At 65.3% G+C, this 20,121-nt stretch overlaps 3 protein-coding genes across 3 annotated transcripts; all 3 read left to right on the forward strand.

Annotated features, from left to right (window-relative positions):
• The first annotated feature begins 1,909 nt into the window (after positions 1 to 1,909).
• On the forward strand, positions 1,910 to 5,508 carry LOC136059766 (tubulin alpha-1B chain). Its single transcript, XM_065753900.1, has 4 exons — positions 1,910 to 1,968; positions 3,462 to 3,684; positions 3,771 to 3,919; positions 4,505 to 5,508. The coding sequence occupies exons 1-4, from the start codon at positions 1,966 to 1,968 to the stop codon at positions 5,483 to 5,485; spliced, it is 1,356 nt and encodes a 451-aa protein (XP_065609972.1). The 5' UTR covers positions 1,910 to 1,965; the 3' UTR covers positions 5,486 to 5,508.
• Positions 5,509 to 8,754: 3,246 nt separating this feature from the next.
• LMBR1L (limb development membrane protein 1 like) lies at positions 8,755 to 13,411 on the forward strand. The gene is made up of 17 exons (XM_065753896.1): positions 8,755 to 8,871; positions 10,455 to 10,539; positions 10,772 to 10,808; positions 10,921 to 11,060; positions 11,163 to 11,266; positions 11,335 to 11,461; positions 11,576 to 11,644; positions 11,762 to 11,826; positions 11,926 to 12,001; positions 12,089 to 12,172; positions 12,256 to 12,332; positions 12,407 to 12,484; positions 12,569 to 12,642; positions 12,717 to 12,807; positions 12,885 to 12,951; positions 13,061 to 13,222; positions 13,313 to 13,411. Exons 1-17 carry the CDS (start codon positions 8,800 to 8,802, stop codon positions 13,369 to 13,371), a joined length of 1,467 nt encoding a protein of 488 aa, XP_065609968.1. The 5' UTR covers positions 8,755 to 8,799; the 3' UTR covers positions 13,372 to 13,411.
• Positions 13,412 to 15,397: 1,986 nt separating this feature from the next.
• DHH (desert hedgehog signaling molecule) lies at positions 15,398 to 18,843 on the forward strand. The gene is made up of 3 exons (XM_065753907.1): positions 15,398 to 15,961; positions 17,341 to 17,602; positions 18,157 to 18,843. The coding sequence occupies exons 1-3, from the start codon at positions 15,665 to 15,667 to the stop codon at positions 18,816 to 18,818; spliced, it is 1,221 nt and encodes a 406-aa protein (XP_065609979.1). The 5' UTR covers positions 15,398 to 15,664; the 3' UTR covers positions 18,819 to 18,843.
• The last annotated feature ends 1,278 nt before the right edge of the window (positions 18,844 to 20,121 follow it).

The following is a 20,121-nucleotide window of genomic DNA, read 5'->3' on the forward strand; positions in this document are numbered from 1 at the left end:
CCACCCCCCCAGTGCAGCACTGCGGGAACCTCTGCGGTGCTCATTCCCTCTGTGCCACCATCACCTGAAACGGGAAGAAAACCCTCAAACCCCAAACGTGGTGTTGGAAAGCAGTGCTCCTTTATCCCCCCCCCCTACGATCTGGGTGTTATGACAAAGGAGCACACGCTCTCAGAGCTCAAGGCTCTGCGTCTGAACTTTTAGGACATACATACCCCTCCTTCTCCAGTAACTCATTAATAAATGCTAATTGCTCTCTGTGCATTAGCAGCTGGGGTGGTCGTATGCCCACTCAATCTCTCCCCAGCTGTTTTGCCCCTGCTTGATGAACTTGTTGCTCGTTAGGCCGTCATGAGTAGCTTCCATAGCAGTGCATGTGAAATCCGAGGGAGGTGTCCTTGCCCCCGGTGGGGTGGGTACGGCAGATAAAGGCCGTCTGTTGTGACTCCGGTGCTCCCCATGGAGCAGCATTAGGAGAAAACAAGGCTGCTGGCACTGCAGGCAGAGCGGGGATGGGATGTTGTCCAGCTAACGCTCATTGATTCCCTCTGCCCAAGTGCTCCATTGGCCCTTAAAGCGAAGCACTGATCCCTATTGCTGAACAAACCATGCTGCACCAGCATCCAGCGCCCACCCCTCTGCTGGGTGCCCCCCCGTGGCCCTCCTAGGGCTGGCAGATGCATAAGGAGGAGGGGGGTGGGCTCTGCTGCCCACGGAGCCCCATTAGAAGGGGGGGAGGGTTCACCCATGGGCCGGAGTAGCAGTGCTGAGTGCCCCCATTGTGTCCATAATCCCTTCCAATCCCAAAGGGCTGTAAGTGCCCCCCCCCCATCATCCCTGACCCCATCGGTTTGGAAAGAAGAACCGCTCCGTTCGGGTAGGGGCAATGCACCCCTATGAGGGGGGGGGGGGGGCAGTCAGCCACACCCCTCCTCATCCCCTTCCCACCCCCCAATCCCGTTGTGCTCACGGCGCAACGCGGCGCGAACCCCACGCGGGAGCTGTGGGGGCTGTCACGGACACCCAGGACCCCCCCAACTCCCCCTCTTACCCCCTGCTTCCCCCCCCTTCGGGGCTCTCCCTTTCTCTAAGCCGCCATTTCACGGCCGGCGGCCATGAGGCAGCGCCACGTCAGCGCAGCGCTGCTGCAGTGCGGCCGTGAAGGGGGGGGTGGGGGGGGGCACGACACGGGTGGGGGTCCCACGGGCTCCTGCGTACTGGGAGCAAAGAGCCCCGGGGTCTGCGGAGGGGTCCGACCTTGCGACCACCGAGGTGGGGGGTGTGTGTGGGGGGGGTGGGCAGGGTGCAGATGGCATCGGGGGGGGGCGGGGGTTGCAGATGGGCAGGGGACCCCCTGGGGAGCCGGGCTTGGGTGGGAAAGGGTGGGAGGAGGCAATGCGGAATCGGATTAAAGGCTCTGGGCGGGTTGGGGGGGAGGCAGCACGTGCTGCATGTCCCCCCCCCCCCCCCTTCCTCTCTCCGCTTTGTCGCAGTTTTCCTCTGCAGCAAAACCGCACCGGGGCGGGCGGAGATAGGCGGGGGGCGCGGGGGGTTACTAACGGCTGCTGCTTTCATCCTCCCTTCCTCCACCCTCCCCCCACCGCAGTGTGGGGGGGTAAAACACACCGTGGGGACTGCGGGGTGGGCGATCCCTGTAGCAGCCCCCCACCCCCGGACCTCTTTTGCGGCCCTAGATGGGGGCTGTACCGCACTGCAGGGGGGGAGGGGGGGGGGGCGGGGGGAGGGGAGGGCAAGTCGCCCATTCTGCAGATGGGGGGGGGGGAAGGTGGAACGCGTCACGTGGCTCAACCAATCAGTGCCGGGGACGGTTTGATGGGCGGCAGCAACAGCCAGTAGGAGCGCGGGCGCTGGCCGTTGACGTTTCCATTTATATAAGGGCGCGCCTGGCAACGGCCGCAGTCGGAACTTGCGGCGACTCTTTGCGTCGGGCCGAGTACTGCAGCCATGGTATGGGGCGGGGGGACTAGGGGGTAGGGTTGTGGGGTGGACGGGATGGGGGCGAAGGAGAGAAGGAGCAGAAATTGAGGGAGGGCTTTGAGATATGGAAGGGGGGGTAAGCAAATGGGGTGGGGGGGGAAATAGGGATGGGGGGGGTCAGAGCAGAGCGAGAGGGGGTGGGGAGCAACGGGAGATAGGGGAGGCAAAGGTAACAAGGGCTAATGGGGCGAAAAGGGGCTGGGGGGGGGGCTGGGAGGAGGGGGGCGTAGAGTAACTGTTGGGGAGGAGAAGCAACGGCTGCGGGGTGGGGGGGGGGGGCAGAGCGTGACCTGGGGGAGCAGCCTCACCCCCCCAGGATCCCATTGGGCACTGCACGTGGTTCCAGGTCCCCCTCTTTCCCCCCCCCCCCCCCCCCCCCCCCAACGTTTCTCGGATGGGGGCGGGGCGTGAGCCCGCCGTTGGCGCCGAGCCGCGACCGTTAGGGGTTTCCCGCGCGCGGGAAGGTGCGGGCGCGCTCCTCCCCCCATTTCCTTCCCCACACATACACACGGCCCCGCCCCTGCGGCACCAAAGCCCCCAACCCCCTGCCCCTCAGGGTCACCCTATTCCCTTTTCCTGTCCCAGTTTGCTCCCCGCACCCGTCCACGTGCGGCTCAGAGCAGACCCCGTGGGGTTAATCCTTCTCCCCCTTGTTGGGGGGGGGGTGATGTGTCCCTCCCATAAAGCCCAGGCTTAACCCCCCCACCCCCCGGGATGAGCACCATCTGCCCTTCCAGGAAGGAATGCTGAGCAGGTGGTGCTGGAAGGGTGCGGCTGGGAATGTGCTGGGTGGGGGAGTGGCAGAGCAATTGCCCCCCCCCTCACCTCCCTGCCCCCACCCCCCCCCAATCCCAGCCCGGTGCTGTAGTCATCGCTGCGGGTTCGGTCGGTGGCCACGTGCTTTCCCTGCAGTGATGTCAGCACTGCTGTGCTTCCTCCTCCTCCTCCTCATCCTCCTCGGTGCTTTCCCCTTCCCACCCACGCTGTGAAATGAACCCCACCCCCACTCGTGGGGTGGAGCCAGTGCCCCGTTGCTGTAGGGGTCTCAGGGTGTTTCGCTGCCCCCCCTTCTCACCCCCAAACTGCACCAATGCTGCCCATGGGAACGTTGTTCCTCCCCACCGCTGCCCGTAGCGATGGCACTGAGCACTGCGTGTCCCCTCTGGGCCCATCCAGGCACGAAGTGAACGTCCCATAGTGACACGGTTGTGCTGGATCCCATCCAGGCAGTGCAGGTGCTGTGTGTCCCCCCCCCAGTACAAGTGGGAGGAAATGGGGACCCCCACCCCGAGTTCTGCAGCGATGGGACGCAGCAGAGCCGTGGGGGCTGAGTGTCACCGTCCCACTCAGAATGAGCAGAGCCCGGGGAAAGCAGCGTCACCAGCTCAGGGTGTGGGGCATAGCAGAGCTGTGATGGCTGAGCAGAGCAGCACCCAAACCCCCCTCCCTCGTCCACCCCACAGCGTGAGTGCATCTCCATCCACGTGGGCCAAGCGGGCGTGCAGATCGGCAATGCCTGCTGGGAGCTGTACTGCCTGGAGCATGGCATCCAGCCCGACGGGCAGATGCCCAGCGACAAGACCATCGGGGGGGGGGACGACTCCTTCAACACCTTCTTCAGCGAGACGGGGGCCGGCAAGCACGTGCCCCGTGCTGTCTTTGTGGACCTGGAGCCCACGGTGATCGGTGAGTGGGGGTGGGGACGCAGTGGGGGGGGGGGTGACGGTGCTGTGGTGGTGCTAACGAGGTGCCCGGTGTGTCTCCCCCCCCAGATGAGGTGCGCACGGGGACGTACCGGCAGCTCTTCCACCCCGAGCAGCTGATCACGGGCAAGGAGGATGCGGCCAACAACTACGCGCGGGGGCACTACACCATCGGCAAGGAGATCATCGACCTGGTGCTGGACCGCATCCGCAAGCTGGTGGGTACAGCCCCCTGCCACCATTGCTGCCTTTGGGTGTCCCCCCCACCCGGTGGGACCTGGGGGCAGCAATGAGCTGTGCTGTGCTGTGGGGCTCTGGGTCCATAGGGCCCCTCCTCCTGCAGTCAGTGGGATGTTGATCTCTGCTCCTCTGGCTGCTGCTGATGTGCTGTTGCAGCCCCCCCACTCAGACCCAAATGTTGGTTCTGGGTGTGGGATGGGCCTGGGGGGGTGCTGGGCAGTGCTTGGGAAGACCTCACTTTGCTCCTTCTTTCAAGTGGTGTGAGGTTCCCCTTGTCATGGACTCTGATCCTTCTTTACGTGCTGCTTGTGAGCAGCTCTGCTGAGTGCTTAACTCTTTCAGGGAAGCTCATGATTCCCTCTTCACACAGTGCTGTTCCTGTGGGAGTGCTGCTTCCAGCTGCTGCCCGGGCACCTCTGTGGGGGCCAGCACCTGCTTGTTTCCCTGCTTTGTGTCTCAAGGGGCTGAGCCAGCATCCCTGGGAGCTTGTCTTCCTCCGCTAATGAGTCGCAGTGTGAATGCAGGATGGCTGACAGTAACGTGGTGTCTTCTGTTCTTTCCAGGCTGACCAGTGCACGGGGCTGCAGGGCTTCCTGGTGTTCCACAGCTTCGGGGGCGGCACCGGCTCCGGCTTCACCTCGCTGCTGATGGAGCGGCTCTCGGTCGACTATGGCAAGAAGTCCAAGCTGGAGTTCTCCATCTACCCGGCCCCACAAGTGTCCACGGCCGTGGTGGAGCCCTACAACTCCATCCTCACCACCCACACCACTCTGGAGCACTCCGACTGCGCCTTCATGGTGGACAACGAGGCCATCTACGACATCTGCCGCAGGAACCTGGACATCGAGCGCCCCACCTACACCAACCTGAACCGCCTCATCAGCCAAATCGTGTCCTCCATCACTGCCTCTCTGCGCTTCGATGGGGCCCTGAACGTCGACCTGACCGAGTTCCAGACCAACCTGGTGCCGTACCCCCGCATCCACTTCCCGTTGGCCACATATGCCCCAGTGATCTCTGCAGAGAAGGCGTACCACGAGCAGCTGTCGGTGGCCGAGATCACCAACGCGTGCTTCGAGCCGGCCAACCAGATGGTGAAGTGCGACCCTCGGCACGGCAAGTACATGGCGTGCTGCCTGCTGTACCGCGGGGACGTGGTGCCCAAGGATGTCAACGCCGCCATCGCCACCATCAAGACCAAGCGCAGCATCCAGTTCGTAGACTGGTGCCCCACTGGTTTCAAGGTGGGCATCAACTACCAGCCCCCCACCGTGGTGCCTGGGGGGGACCTGGCCAAGGTGCAGCGTGCTGTGTGCATGCTGAGCAACACCACGGCCATTGCCGAAGCGTGGGCGCGCCTGGACCACAAGTTCGACCTGATGTACGCCAAGCGCGCCTTCGTGCACTGGTACGTGGGGGAGGGCATGGAGGAGGGGGAGTTCTCGGAGGCACGGGAGGACATGGCCGCCCTGGAGAAGGATTACGAGGAGGTGGGGGTGGATTCAGTGGAGGGTGAGGGTGAGGAGGAAGGAGAGGAGTACTGAAGGCTCACAACAGTGCTGCTCTTACAGGGAACAAACCTTGTATCCCCCTCCTCACCCCCACGGGTCTGTAGCGGTGTTGTGCTGCTGTGCTGTTCTCTGGTCTGTGGTTCATTGGGCATTCTGTTACAGACCCCCTCCATCCTCTCTTATGTGTCTCAATGATTAAAAAGCATTCCCTGTGTTCAGCTCTGTGTCTGAGTGCTCTGTGCTGTCATGCTGGGATAACCCCCCCCCATACTCACACACACACTGCTGGGGCTGGCTGAGCTCAGCACCCTCAGTCCCCACTCAGTCCTTGGGGGGATTTCTCTCCCCCACTGTTGGGGGCGGAAGATGGGAGGGATGTGGGTGGGAAGTGTTCATAATGTTATATGGCAGCTGTGTGTCTGTATGAACAGGAGTGGTGGGTTCATTCACACACATCCTTCCTGGGCTCCTGCTACCTGACCGGGGGGGGGGGTACCGACAGCACATCTCCCTCATTGGGTGGGCAGGGGTCTGGGGGCTCACCTGTTGCCCTTGTGCCGATCTTCCATCCCCCCCCTTCCTCATCCTTCCCACTTTTTACTCCCAGTGTGGTGCTGTAGGGGGACCCCCGGGCTCCCACGTCCCTGCACAGCCTGTGCCAGTGCCTCCCCCCTCACCCAGCATGAAACTTTAACTAAATCTGCCCATCTGAGCTTGGAACATTTTCCCTTTGCTCTATCACCACTGACCCAACTGAAGAGTGTCCCCTTCTTTCCTGTTGCTCCCGTTTGGATATGACAGACCCCTCTCAGCTCACCCCACGGCCCCACCTCTCAGCCCGTGGGTCTCCTCCATCCCAGCACTGAGCCATCGAGCCCCGCTCCCTGGGTGCGATCCCACAGGTCCCATCATACCCTCCACCCATCAAATCCTTCTCTTTCCAATTTGGACAGCAGGACGTTGTGGGGTACTGCATCAAAGGCCTCACTGAAGTCCAGAGGGATGACATCCCTCGTCTGCTGATGCTGTGCCACCATCATAAGGCCCCTGCTTGATGAACTTGTTGCTCGTTAGGCCGTCATGAGCAGCTTCCATAGCAGTGCATGTGAAATCCGAGGGAGGTGTCCTTGCCCCCGGTGGGGTGGGTACGGCAGATAAAGGCCGTCTGTTGTGACTCCGGTGCTCCCCATGGAGCAGCATTAGGAGAAAACAAGGCTGCTGGCACTGCAGGCAGAGCGGGGATGGGATGTTGTCCAGCTAACGTTCATTGATTCCCTCTGCCCAAGTGCTCCATTGGCCCTTAAAGCGAAGCACTGATCCCTATTGCTGAACAAACCATGCTGCACCAGCATCCAGCGCCCACCCCTCTGCTGGGTGCCCCCCCCCCCCTGTGGCCCCCACTGTGTTTTGGGGCTGGGGGCAGCACTGTGTGTGCCCTTCTGCTGAAGGGATCCATGACTCCCCCAGGGCTGGTAGAATCCCAAGGAGGGGGGAAGATGAAGGGGTACCCGGGGGGGTTCACCCGTGGGCTGTGGTTGCAGTGCTGTGTCCCTACAGTGCTGAGTGCCCCCAGTGTGTCCGCAGTCCTTTCCAACCCCAAAGGGCTGTCGGTGCCCCCCCCCATCCCTGACTCCTTTGGGTTAAAGGGACAGCTCTGTTTGGGAAGGGTCAGTGCAGCGTGGGGGGGGAGGGGTCCGACCCTGCACCCTCCCCATCCTCAGACTCCATGTGCTGTCCAGCACTGCGGGGGGCGGAAAATGGGGGCAAATCGCCCACCCTGCAGGTGGGGGGGGGGGGGGAAAGGTGCAGCGCACCACGCGGCTCAGCCAATCAGCGCTGAGAATGGTTTGATGGGCGACACTGTATCCAATGGGAGCGCGGTGCGTTAGTACGGCCCGCCCCTTTTCTCTATATAAGTGCGCGTCCGATGGTGCAGCACGGAAATTGGGGCGGAGGGGGATGGGGGTCAGGGTCACTGCATCAGCAGGGGTCAGTAGGGGCGGGGGGTGTATAGGGGTAGGGTTACTAGATGGATAGAGGGGACATAAATTGAAGGGGGGGTGGTTGGAGGTGAGGTGGAGAGGGTATAGAAATGGAGAAAAAGAGTTTGGGAGAAACAGGACTTGGGGAGAAAGAACTGAGGGGGGATCTGTGCAGAACAGGGGGTGGGGTCCAATGGGGGATGGGTGAGGAAAGAGTAACAGGGACTTGATAGTGTGGAAAAGGGGCTGGAGGGGTAGAGCAGGAACTGGGGGGACAATGCTGGAGGGGAGGGTGGGCAGAGTGGGACCTGGGGGTGCTGCCTCGCCCCATTGTGGAGAGAGAGCTAAATGTCCTGCTGTTGCTGTCACATGACCACATATGTTCGCTTCAAACGCTTTCAGCTTTCTCATGCTCTGGTCCTGGCTGCTCTCCTTGTTCCCAGCTGCCCTGGCTGGGCTTTGACTCTGATGTGATCCTGTTGGTTTTCCTCGTTTCTGTACTTATTCTGTGAATAAAAGGCTTCAAGACAAGCTGCTGCTGTGTCACATACAAACGCTCTGTGTCAGCCTGGGCGTCTCGCGGGGCACTGCCGCATGGGAACGGGCTGTCCCCATTGTCTGTGCGCAGTGACACGGCTGGCAGCGCTGGCTCTGACCGCGGCCCTTCCCCTGCTCCTGGGTGAGGAGGGGGATGGGCTTTCCCCATACTGAGGGTCAGAGGCTGTGGGTCTGTTCTGTGGGATCGAGTCCCAGTGGGGGTTGGGAAGGAGCTTTGCCCGGGGCCCCCTCCTATTCCTGGTGGCGGGGGAGGGGGGGAGGATTACGGGCTCTGGGGATTATCTCTGGCCAAGGGATTAGTGCTGGAGCAGCGGCTCAGTGCTGTTTCCTCCCTGCAGGGGGGCCGAGCCGGGGCCGTCTCCTCACCCCTCCCGGACCCGGGGGGGTCCCGCGGGGCATCAATGAACGCGTGCGCCGGGCGTGAGAGGGGCTGCGCGCTCAGCCAATGGGCTCCGCCCGCGCGGCCGTCAGCCAATGAGCGACGCCTCATTCAGAGCTGACAACCAATGAGGAGCGGGGCGGGGCCCTTCCGGGCGGTGGTGCAGCGGATACATAGTAGGGAGCAGGGGGCGTGGCCTCACTGCCTATTGCCGCGGGCGGCTCGGCGCTCGGCTCTTCTCGGCTCTGCTCGGCTCGGCTCTGCTCGGCTCTGCTCGGCTCGGTTCGGCCCTGCTCGGCTCGGTTCGGCCCTGCTCGGCTCTGCTCGGCCCTGCTCGGCTCTGCTCGGCTCTGACCCGGTCAACCGCCTTGCCCTGACCCGGCTCGGCTCGGCTCAGCTCGGCCCTTCCCGGCCATGCTTTCCGCCCCATGGCCCCTGTGGAGCTCGACGCGCTGGCCGTGCGGGAGCAGCTTTTCCACGAACGGATCCGCGAATGCATCGTGAGTTTGGGTGCGGGGGTCCCGCTGGGGTCGGGGTCTCTCTGGAGGGGTGGAGCTCCCTGTGCTCCCGGTGGCAGCTCCGGGGCTGTGCCCCACGCCCGGGCCTTATCGTGGCCGCAGCTGCACCGCACCGCTGTGTGCCCGCAGATAGCAGGGCTTGGCCGGGCCAGGGGAGCCGGGGGTGGGCGGGGACCCTCGGACCCATGAGAGACCCCCTGGCCCTGTTCATTTCCCAAAGGGCCGTGGATGTGGGACGGAATGGGGTCCGGGGTGTGAGGGAGGCAGTGCTGAGCTCTGGGCTCGGCCTTTCTATGGGGCAGGGAGGCACTCTGGGCTGGTTCTGGGGTCCCGCAGTACTCAGACCCTGGAGCTCTCCTGCACCGGCGCTGGGTCCTTGGTGGGAGTGCCAAGAGTGCCTGGTTTTGCAGCAGTGTCTCAGCTGAGCCATACCCATGCCAGCTGCCCACAGCTCCTTCCTCACCCCCATACCACCATCTGCTCCCATGGTGCTCCGTGGCAATGTCAGCGGGCAGAGACCCCCCCCCACACACACACAACTGTAGGCACCACGCAGGGGAGCAGCTCTGGTCCCAGCTCTGCCAACTGTGGCACCCGTGGGTCAAAGGTGTGGAGAGATGGACGTGTCACAGCCCTGAAATCTCCCAGGGGCCTTCTGGGACAGTCAGAGCCACGCGTCCCTGCAGTGCTGAACCTCTCCCAGGAACGCCCGCTCAGCTCCGCCAGCGTGGAGCACACCCGACCTTTCAGACTTTCCCGGGCCACGTTGTGGAGCTCTGCCCCGTGCTTACATCAGCTGGGAGCCCTCACCTTGAGCCGGGCTGCAGCCAGGACTCTGCTCTCTCGTGGGTGTCCCCATGAAACCCCTCCTTCGCTCCTTTGCTGAGTGCAGGAGGTGTTCAGAGCCCACTGAGCAAACACACACAGCACAGGGTGCTTCCCTCAGCACGAGGGGGCACTGGGATGGATAATCCTTGCGGTGCCCAGAGCCTGGCTGATCTCAGGGCTTTGTACCACCCCCCTGCGGAGACCCCCACCCCCAGGGACCCCCAACCGAGCCCCCAGTGTGAAGGACACCCAGGCAGGAGGGAGGTGCCGGTGCCAAGGCTTTGGGTTCAGGTGACCTTTCCCTGTCCCACCGTGTACCCACGGGGGATGAAAGGTCACAGTGTTCCTCGAACGCTGTCTGCTTGGGGCCGGAGCTCAGCGGGCGGGCGGGGGTGGGGTGGGAGGGACAGATAGAGAGCAGTCGGCCTTGGTGCTGAGCTCAAGGCTGTTCCTGCAGCCCCGCTGGGTGCTGGCACTGTGCTGGTGCGAGGGCTGCAGGGTTGGGGTGTTTGGTGCGGCTCTGCTGGGCTGAGCTGGGGCTGCTGCTGCTCACGTTGTGCTCTCAGCTCACAGGGGACAGCTTGTGAGCACCCAGTGGGTCCCCCACCCACGTCTGGGGAGGGCAAATAGGGTCAGGAAAACAAAACAGGGGGGAGCTGATGGGACATGGGGCTGCCGGCGTTCCCGGGAGGGGGGAGTGCTGCTCTCTGAGGTCACCCGTGATGCTGTGCCTGCAGATCTGTGCCCTGCTCTTCGCCACCCTCTACATCCTCTGCCACTTCATCATAAGGCACTTCAAGAAGCAGACGGACTTCGCAGCAGGTAGGAGGGTTCACCCAACTGACCCCCCCCCAGGCTGCTCCTTGCCCCGATCCCACTGCGGCACCTCCTTGTGGTGGGGGGAGGGGGGGTGTGGGGAGAGGAGCCCCACCTCCACGCAGAGCTCCTGTGGGTTCTGCGGCTTTGTTTGCAGCGGGGAGAGGGTTTGGGGGAGGACTCAGAAGGGGGAATAAGCAGGGAGCCTTCCTGCTCATGTGTTTCTCTTCCTCCACAGTGCACGATGATGAGGATGCTGCAGTCAACAGGATTGCGTATGTTCCTCCCATCCCTCTTCCCTTCCCTGTCCGACCAGGACACTGTGTTCCCCGATCCCCCGGGGGGGGACCTTGGGCTTTGACACCCACAGGGGGTCCCCCCCCACAGGTTGGGGCTGTGCACCTTCACCCTGGCCGTGGCGCTGGGTGCTGTGCTGCTGCTCCCCTTCTCCATCATCAGCAACGAGGTGCTGCTCTCCTTCCCCCACAACTACTACATCCAGTGGCTGAACGGGTCCCTCATCCACGGTGGGTGCTTGGGGTGGTGCTGAGCCCACACCGGGGGGGCTCCCCCCCACCCTACGTTGGGACCTCACCCCATTCTGTCCCCCCTTCCTTCCTCCCTCCCAGGACTCTGGAACTTGGTCTTCCTCTTCTCCAACCTGTCCCTCGTCTTCCTCATGCCCTTCGCCTACTTCTTCACCGAGTCGGAGGGTTTTGCGGGATCCAGGAAGGTACGCGGCCCCGCAGGTGCCGTCCCCTGCCCCGTGCTGTGGGCTCTGCGCTGATCGTGGTCCTGCAGGGCATCATGGCCCGCGTGTACGAGACGTCGGTGGTGCTGCTGCTGCTGACGCTGCTGGTGCTGGGCATGGTCTGGGTGGCCTCTGCCATCGCCGGTAACGACGCTGCCAGCCGGCAGTCCCTCTACGGTGGGTGCTGGGGGGGCGTGGGGGGGAGGGGGGTTTTGTTGGGACAGCTGTGGGCTGAACGCGGTGGGGGGGGGCCCTGCTGGGTCCTGACCCCATCCCCCACGCTCTTCACAGACCTCTGGGAGTGCTACCTGCCCTACCTCTACTCCTGCATCTCTCTCTTCGGCGTGCTGCTGCTGCTGTGTGAGTGCTGGGATGGGACCAGGGCGCGGCTCCCAGTCCCAAGCCGGGGTGGTGGGGCCCCGCTGGTGCCACAGGGAGGGGTTCTGGGGTTCACTCTCTACCTCCCCCCCACCGCAGTGTGTACCCCCTTTGGTCTCTCCACCATGTTCACCGTCACCGGGAAGCTGCTGGTGAAGCCCCGGGTAAGCTGTCCCCTACACGACCCCACTGCTGCAGGTTGGGGTCTCGGTGTCCCCAACCCCATGACACGTGTGTCCCTGATGGCATCTGCCCATCCCCAGCTCCTGGAGGACCTGGATGAGCAGCTGAGCTGCACGATGTTCGAGGAGGCCGCTGTGTCCCGCAGGATCACATCTAGTGGGTACCCACGAGTGGGGGGGGGGGGATGGAGCTGGGTGCCCATGGGGACCCCACGAACCCCACGCCGTCCCCCCCCCGCTGCAGGCAGGGCGTCCTGCTGGCTGGACCTGAACGTGGCACTGCTGCAGGAGCAACTCCTCAGCATCCGGAGCAAGAGGCAGAAACTGGGTGAGGAGCTGAGGGGAGCACTGGGAGCACTGGTTTCCCAGGAGCGTCCGCAGTGGGGTGGGGTGGTAACGTGATTCCTACAGAGCTGCGGCACCGAGCGTCGCCCTGGCAGAGGAACCTGGGCTACCCCCTGGCCATGCTGGGCCTCCTGGCACTGACGGTGCGTGTCCCCCTCCCCACGGGTGTCACAGTGCCCTATGGATGCCCTAAATCCCTCCTCTTCCTCCTCCTCAGGGCATCTCAGTGCTCATCGTCTGCTTCCACGTCCTGGAGCTGCTGCTGGATGACGCCGCGATGCCGCGGGGCATGCAGGTACCCAGGGAAGGGGGACGGGAGGGGGGTACAACGGGGACCCCCATCCACGGGGCAGCCCCTTCCACGTGCCCCCTCCCACAGGACACGTCCCTGGGCCAGGTCTCCTTCTCCATCCTGGGTCCCTTCGGAGCTGCGCTGCAGGTTGTCCTCATCTTGTATCCTTTGTTCGGGCAGCGGTGGCCGTCCCTGCGCTGTCCCCTCTGTTCTTTCCTTAACACCCCCCCCGCAGTTACCTGATGCTCTCCTCTGTGGTGGGCTTCTACAGTTCCCCCCTATTCACACGGCTGCTCCCCGAGAGGCAGGACACCCCCCTGACCAAGGTGAGAGCCCCCCTCCCCCCACAATGGGGCAGTGCTGTGGGGCAGTGCCGTGGGGCAGCACCTCTTCTCCTCCCCAGATCATTGGGAACTGCGTCTCGCTGCTGGTGCTCAGCTCCGCGCTGCCCGTCTTCTCCAGGACGCTGGGTGAGCTGCAGGGCTGCCATCTGGGGGGGGGGGAGAAGGTTGGGGAGGGGGGGGGCAGCCCCCGATCCGGCTCTCCCTGACCCCCCCAGCCCCCGTCTGTGTCCCGCAGGGATCACTCGCTTCGATCTCCTGGGGGATTTCGGCCGCTTTAATTGGTTGGGGAACTTCTACATCGTGTTCCTCTACAACATGGGCTTTGCGGCGCTCACCACCCTCTGCCTGGTGAAGCGGGTGACGTGGGCTGTGCAGGAGGAGCTCATCCGCGCCTTCGGTGAGGGGGGGGGGGGGGGGAACATGGGGGGCGCGTTTTCTTTCTCCCCCCCTTCCCCTTTCTCACACTTTCCCCCTCCCCCCCCCCCAGGTCTGCACAAACTGCCGCTGCCCGTCCCGCGTTCCCGGCTCCAAGGAGAGCGCTGTTGAAGCTGTGGGGGTGTCCCCTCTGCAGCGTGGACCCCCCCCCTCCCCCCCCCCCCGTGGTCCCACGGTGCTATGTGGGTTTTGAAGCCCCATCAGGAGAGCTGGGACCGCGGGGGGGGGGGGGGGGGGCCTCACCCCATCCCCATCTGCCCCGTTGCGGTCTGTTGCACTACTGAGCCATGTCCCCATTACAGACCCCTTGGGGGGGGGGGCTGTGCTGGTTGCAACCCCCCCCCCCTCCTTTACATACCTCATTTCCCCCCCCTTCTCCCCAGTGCTGCCCCAGTTATTTGGTTTTAAATCTCTCCCCTCACCTCTGTGACCCTAAAGGGAAGCCCCTCTGCCCCCATGGCTCCACCTGCCCCGCTCCCTGTGTTGCTGTGGGGCTGCAGGGGTTGGGGGGGGGGCACGGGTTGTCCCCCCCGTGATGAGTTGTTCAGGTCTCTGTTACCGTGTTTGCAGCAATAAACAAAACCTCTGTGGTTTTCTTTTTTATGTATTATTTTTAATTCATTTTTTTAATGTAAAGGAATAATGGAATGGGTTTTGTTCCATCTCAGGGCGGTGCTGGGAGGGGCTCAGGGCTCAGTGCCATTTTTTGGGGGGGGGGGGGGGGTCGTGTTCCTTCCCTCCCCCCAGGGCTCACTATTAACACTCTTCCTGGCTGTGGCTGAGCTGCTCGGGGAAGGGTTGAAGGTGAGGGCAGCTCCTGCAATTCGTGGGTCCATTTTTCCCACCCCCCCCCACGCCCCCCCGTGGGTGCTGGGGGGCTCTGGCTGTGGGAATTGAGGTGGGCTGAGCTGCCCCAAACTCACCCCCCCTCTCCAGCGGCATGGGGGCTCCAGGGGAGGGGGCTCGCACTGCCCCAGTGTGATTGCCCAGGAACAGCCCCGGCCCCCCCCACCCATCCTGCTCAGCTTGGGGCCGTGCCAAGCTGACCTCCCCCCACCCCCCCCAGGCTGGGGGGGTCCTTGCCCCCACCCACGGACCGGGGCAGGGCAGGAAGTGCAGGAAACTGGGTTTATATAGCAGGAAATGAGGCCATCAGTGCCCGCTTTCCCCTCTCCCCCCTCACCCTGGACTGGCACCGGGGGGGGGGGGGGGGAAACGGGGGGGCCCACCACTCTGCTCCCGGACTGCACCCCCTCCTGCCCTCCCCTGGGCTCTGGGCACCCTTGGGTGCACCTGAGTGTGTCTGAGGGTCCCTGACCGGGAGGGGGGGGGGGGTGGCACGGTCCGGTCCTGGGGGGGTGACATGAACCTGTCGTGGGGTTGCCCGTGACCCCGGACCCGGAGGGGCCGTCCCGGGCAGCGCAGTCCCGTGGGGGCGGCCCCGAGGGATGGGCTGCGGCCGCCGCTCCGAGGCGGAGCCGTGGGGACCCGGAGCCGCTGCCCAGTGCCGGAGCGGAGCGGCCGCGGGTGGGGGGCACCCGGCCCGGGGGAGTCCCAGAAGGGGCAGCGGTACCGATACCGGGGATCGGAGAGAGCGGCGGGATCGGGACTGCACCGGGAAGGGGGTCCGGGTAGCGGGGCTGTGCCGGGGGGAGGGGAGCGTCGGTACCGGCGGTGCAGTGGTGGGATAACGGCGGTGCCGGAAGACGGGGACGGGGAGAGGTGTCGGTACCGGGAGCGGTGACAGCAAAAGGGGTTCCCCGGTGCCGGAGTGCGATGATAAGCAACGGGAGAGCTGCGATAGGATAAGGAGAAGGGGATCCCGGTACCGGGAGTGGAGGACGGGGCTGGTACCGGAGTGCTGTGATAGGGATAAGGGAAAAAAAGGAGGTCCCGGTCCCGGTGCTGGGAGAGGGGAACCGGCCCCGGTGCCCGAGCGTGGGGTTAGGATAAGGAGAAGGGGATTCCGGTACCGGGAGTGGGGAGCGGATAAGGAGAAAAGGGTACGGTTACCGGTGCTGGGGGAGAGGAACGGATCCGGTACCGGAGCGCAGGGTTCATGTACAGCGGCGGGGGGGGGAGAGTGGGGAGAGGTGCAGGGGCGGTGCCGGTGTCGGTGCCGGTACCGGTGGGGGGCAGTGCCCGGTGCTGATTCCCGATCTACATCGACTGCGGGGTTCCACCGGGACCGCACCGCAGTGGGTGGCGGCCCCGGGGGCAGCGCGGGGCTCACGGGTCCCACCCGAGCTCGGATCCCGGGCCCGTGGGTGTGAGAAGGAAACGCCGCCGGCCCGCCCCCGCGCACCGGGACCCTCTAAAAGCCCCGGGGCCGCCCCGCCGGTGCCATGCCCGCTCCGACCCCCCCGCGGCCCCGGTGACTGAACGAGGGCCGCAGAGCCCCGGGATGCCCCGGTGCGGTCCGCTCGCCCTGCTCGCCCTCCTGCTGGCCGCCCCGGTGCTGTGCTGCGGACCGGGCCGGGGTCCGGTGGGGCGGCGGCGGTTCGGACGGCGGCAGCTGTCCCCGCTGCTCTACAAACAGTTCGTGCCCAACGTCCCCGAGCAGACGCTGGGGGCGAGCGGGAGGGCGGAGGGCAAAGTGCTGCGGGGGTCGGAACGATTCAGGGACTTGGTGCCCAACTACAACCCCGACATCATCTTCAAGGACGAGGAGAACACCGGGGCGGACCGACTCATGACCGAGGTGGGGGCTGCGAACGGGACCGGGGGCGCGGGGCGGAGGAATGGGGGCGGGAGGGGACGAGCTTGAAAAGGTCCTGGGGAACCCCGACCCACCCCGGGGGGCGCGGGCCCTCCCGGTGCCTCCTCCTGAACCCCTCCCCCCCATTCGCACCCAGCGTGGCAGCACCGGAGCGCTCCCGGTGGGGCTTTGAGGACCCACATCGGGGTTTAACGGGTAGCGCAATACCGGGGGTCCCTGAGGGTCCCCGGGAGCTCCTGCACTCGCCCGACCCCGGGGAGGGACCACGCGGAGGGGGCGGACCGGGGAGCCCCCCCTTGAGGATGGGGGGGGTCCTGGGCTGCGCATCGCCCCGGCGCGATGCTCCGTGTTGTCATGGAGAGGGGCGGCTGCGCGGTCGTCATGGCAACGGGGGATGCTGCGAGTGGTCCAGGCGGTTCCCCCGGACCGGGGCGGGGTGGGGGGCGGCGGGGCCGGGCCGGTGGTGCCCGGTGGACCGCGGGCACCGAGCCGGGCCCGGGGGTGCGGGCGGCTGAAAGAGCCCTTTGTGGCCGTTCCAGCATTCCCGGAGCCTGAGGTCAGCGCCGGGCTGGAAGGAGCCTATTGTCGGCGGGCCGGGCCGGGCCGGGCCGGGTGCATTCCTGCCCCCCCGCCGCATGCCGGGTTCCCCCCCGGGCCGGGCCGCTCCGGGACCGGGCCCCGCACTGCCGCCCCCGCGGCCTCGAGCCCCCGGGAGCGGCTTTGTTGCACGGAGGACCGGGGGGCACCGGGGCATCGTGAGATACCACGACCCCACTGACTGCGGTGGGGGAACGGGCTCTGCCCCCCACACTCCACATCATCGCGGCCGCCCCAGAGCCGTGGGGTGGGACCCCAAAGTGTCACCCTTATGGGATTCCAGTCTTGTCCCCCTGCACTGTGGGAGCTGCACTCGTCCTGCCCAGACCTGCCACTGAGCCCCATAGTGCCGCTGTGGGGCTGGTTCAGGTTGGCTGCACCCCCCAGCTCTGTCAGCCCCCCTCCGGGTTGGGTTAATCAGTCACCCCATGGCTGTGGGGAAGGTGACTCCCAGCACTGTCCCGTGCCCTTTCCGCCCCATTGCGTGGGCACCACCGCGGCCCCTCAGGGTGTGTTAATATTCAACCCAGGGGGGGCAGCTCGGCTGTGCCCCTCTGAGGGGTAGGGGCACCATCTGTGCCCCCCCCCTTTTCCCCCAGCCTGCATCCCCCCTGGGCCGGCTCCTTCCAAACCCCACATGTCCATCCGCCCTCCATCCCATGTAGGGCCGGAGCGTTTGTAAGGTCCTACAGAACGCTGAGGTGCGTAGGGTCCTGCAGAGCAGTGGGGGTCACAATATTGCTGATGTCCCCCCCCCCCTCCAGCGCTGCAAGGAGAGGGTGAACTCCTTGGCCATCGCTGTGATGAACATGTGGCCGGGGGTGAGGCTGAGGGTGACGGAGGGTTGGGACGAGGACGGCCACCACCTCCCCGACTCTCTGCACTACGAGGGCCGGGCTCTGGACATCACCACGTCGGATCGGGACCGCCACAAGTACGGGATGCTGGCGCGGCTGGCTGTGGAGGCCGGCTTCGATTGGGTCTACTACGAATCCAAAGCGCACATCCACGTCTCCGTCAGAGCAGGTACGGGGCTGGGGGAGGGCTGAAGACCCCGACCCGTGGCCCCACAGCACCCTCTGTTTCCCTCTGGCATCCCGGAGCCGCGTGGGATGCTCGCAGCCCCACTGCTCCGGCTCTGCTCGGCCCCAGCCCGGCTCCCCCTACGCTCTGTGGCCGCCGGATTGGCAAAAATCCTATTGTCCCACCCCCAAATTTGGCACAACCGCAGCCGCCCCCCCCCTCCCCCCAGGCTCAGCTCCCACGTGGGCACTGAACACAGTTCGTAGGTGGAGCCCCCACCCCGCGGCCGCTCCGGCCGACAGTCCCCGCAGTCCCCATCCGTCCATCCGGCCCAGGAGCGACAGAAAACGAAAGTGGCCCTAAATGTCACCGTCCCCAGCAGCGGAACAAAGGACATCAGTGCGGGCGGACAAAAGGGGCTCTGCACACAGGAACCCCGGGGCGTGGGGGTGGGGTCGGAAAATGCCCGCTTTGTTCTGGGTCCGGTTGGAGCAGCTCCTCCGGGGGACGTCCCCCAATACATAAACACCATTCTCCCCACTCCCCCCCCCCCCCAGATAACTCCTTGGCCATCCGCACCGGTGGATGCTTCCCCGGCCACGCCACGGTGACGCTGCGGAGCGGTGAGCGCCGCGGTTTGGCCGAACTTCGCCGGGGCGATTGGGTTCTGGGAGCCGAACCGGGCGGGCGCCTGGTGCCCACCCAAGTGCTGCTCTTCCTGCACCGCGACCTCGGCCAACGCGCGTCCTTCGTGGCCATCGAGACGGTGGCTCCGGCGCTCCGTCTGCTGCTCACCCCGTCCCATCTCGTCTTCGCCGCCCGCGGGGTCTCCAACGGCTCCGCCGCGTTCCTGCCCGTCTTCGCCCGTCGGCTCCGCCCTGGGGACGCGGTGTTGGCCCACGGGGACAAGGGGTTGCTCCCTGCAAAGGTGCTGCGGGTGTCGAGGGAGGAAGGGGTCGGGGTGTTCGCCCCGCTCACCTCCCACGGGACCCTCCTGGTGAACGGGGTGCTGGCATCCTGCTACGCCGTCCTGGAGAGCCACCGCTGGGCGCACCGCGCCTTCGCTCCGCTGCGGCTCTTCCACGGGCTCCTCTCGCTGCTGCCCGCCCGACCCGAGCCGGGGAACGGGACGGTGCCCGAGGTGGGGGTGCACTGGTACTCGCGGCTGCTGTACCGCCTGGCACGCGGAGTGCTGGGCCGAGAGGGGGCGGGGGGGTAGGGACAGCCCCTCCCGGGGACGCACAGCCCGGATCTAGGTGCTCGGAGCCGGTGGGCGTGCGGGGGGTGAGGAGGGGGGCCTGCAGTGAGGGGGGTCCCCCAGGTGGGCACCTCTCATTGGGAGCCCCCAGGTGGGCGTTCTCGGGGTGGGGGCCCCTCAGGTGGGGACTCCTCGAGTGGGTGCCCCTCGGGTGTCCCCGTCCCCCACCTCCCCGCCCTCAGGTGTGTCCCCTCCTCACAGGAGGATTCCCCTTGTCCTCAGGTGTCTGTCCCCAGGATGGGTGCCCCCCCAGGTGGGTGCTGCTTGGGGTGACTGAGGGGCAGCACAGGGACCGCAGCTCAGCCCCACACCCTGCCCCCCCCCAACCCTGAGCTCCCCCTGTATTTATTGCTTTATTAACTGCTGTGGATGGGGCTGGGGCCATTGCATCGAGGCCAAATCCACCTCAGAGTGGGTTTAGTGAACTCACACCCACTTGCTGCTGGCACGGGGGGGGGGTCCCTGTCCCCACGTGGCTCAGTGCTGCGGGAGACCCCACTCCCGTGTGTGCCATGGGCACGAGGGGGGGCCCAGCTCTAACCCACGCTAACCGCTAACCCCAACCCCCCTTTAAGAGTTTTATTTTTCTATTTATAAATGTTAATATAAATGCGCTCGGCACCGCCCGCCTCACAGCGCGGCGGAAGGGGGGGGGGGGGGCGGCGGAGGGGCGAACGCGCTTTTAACCACTTCTGTTAAAAAAAATAATGTTAATATTTAATTGTTTTGGTAAATAAAGAGAATCTACGACCCTGGAAGAGCTGTGGGTGGGCGTACGGATGGATATGGAGTTGGGGGTGGGGTCCCTGAGGGCGAGGCGGTGCACGATGCGGTCGCCCTCCCGCGTGGCTCCCGCAGGTGTGCTGCAACCACGTGGCTCTCCGCTCCTCTCCGTTTTCATGAATGGAGCCGCGGCGGCCAGCGAGCATGCGCCAACTCTTAGCCCCGCCCACCAGCCGCCTCCTGGCCAATGGGAGCGGCGGGCGGGCGGTGTTGTGGTCACGCGGCGCTCCCGGTGTAGTGGCGGTGGCACCGCCCCCCCGCGGCGCTGCGCCTTTATAGCGCTGTGTGCTGCGCCCGCCCGCCCCGCTCTGACCCCCCACACCCACCCCGAGGTATGGGGCACGAGTGGAGTCTTGCCCACGGGGCTGGGGGCCCTCATCGTGCTATATTCCCTCGAAGGTGATGTGGGGTAACGGCTGCGTCCGCCTCTCTGCAGGGCTCTATCTCACACCCCCCCACCATGGGGCTGGAGGTGATGGGG

Source organism: Cyrtonyx montezumae, unplaced genomic scaffold (assembly GCF_038088225.1).
Source record: "Cyrtonyx montezumae isolate F1298 unplaced genomic scaffold, pur_monq_1.0 scaffold_85, whole genome shotgun sequence".
Lineage (NCBI taxonomy): Eukaryota > Metazoa > Chordata > Aves > Galliformes > Odontophoridae > Cyrtonyx > Cyrtonyx montezumae.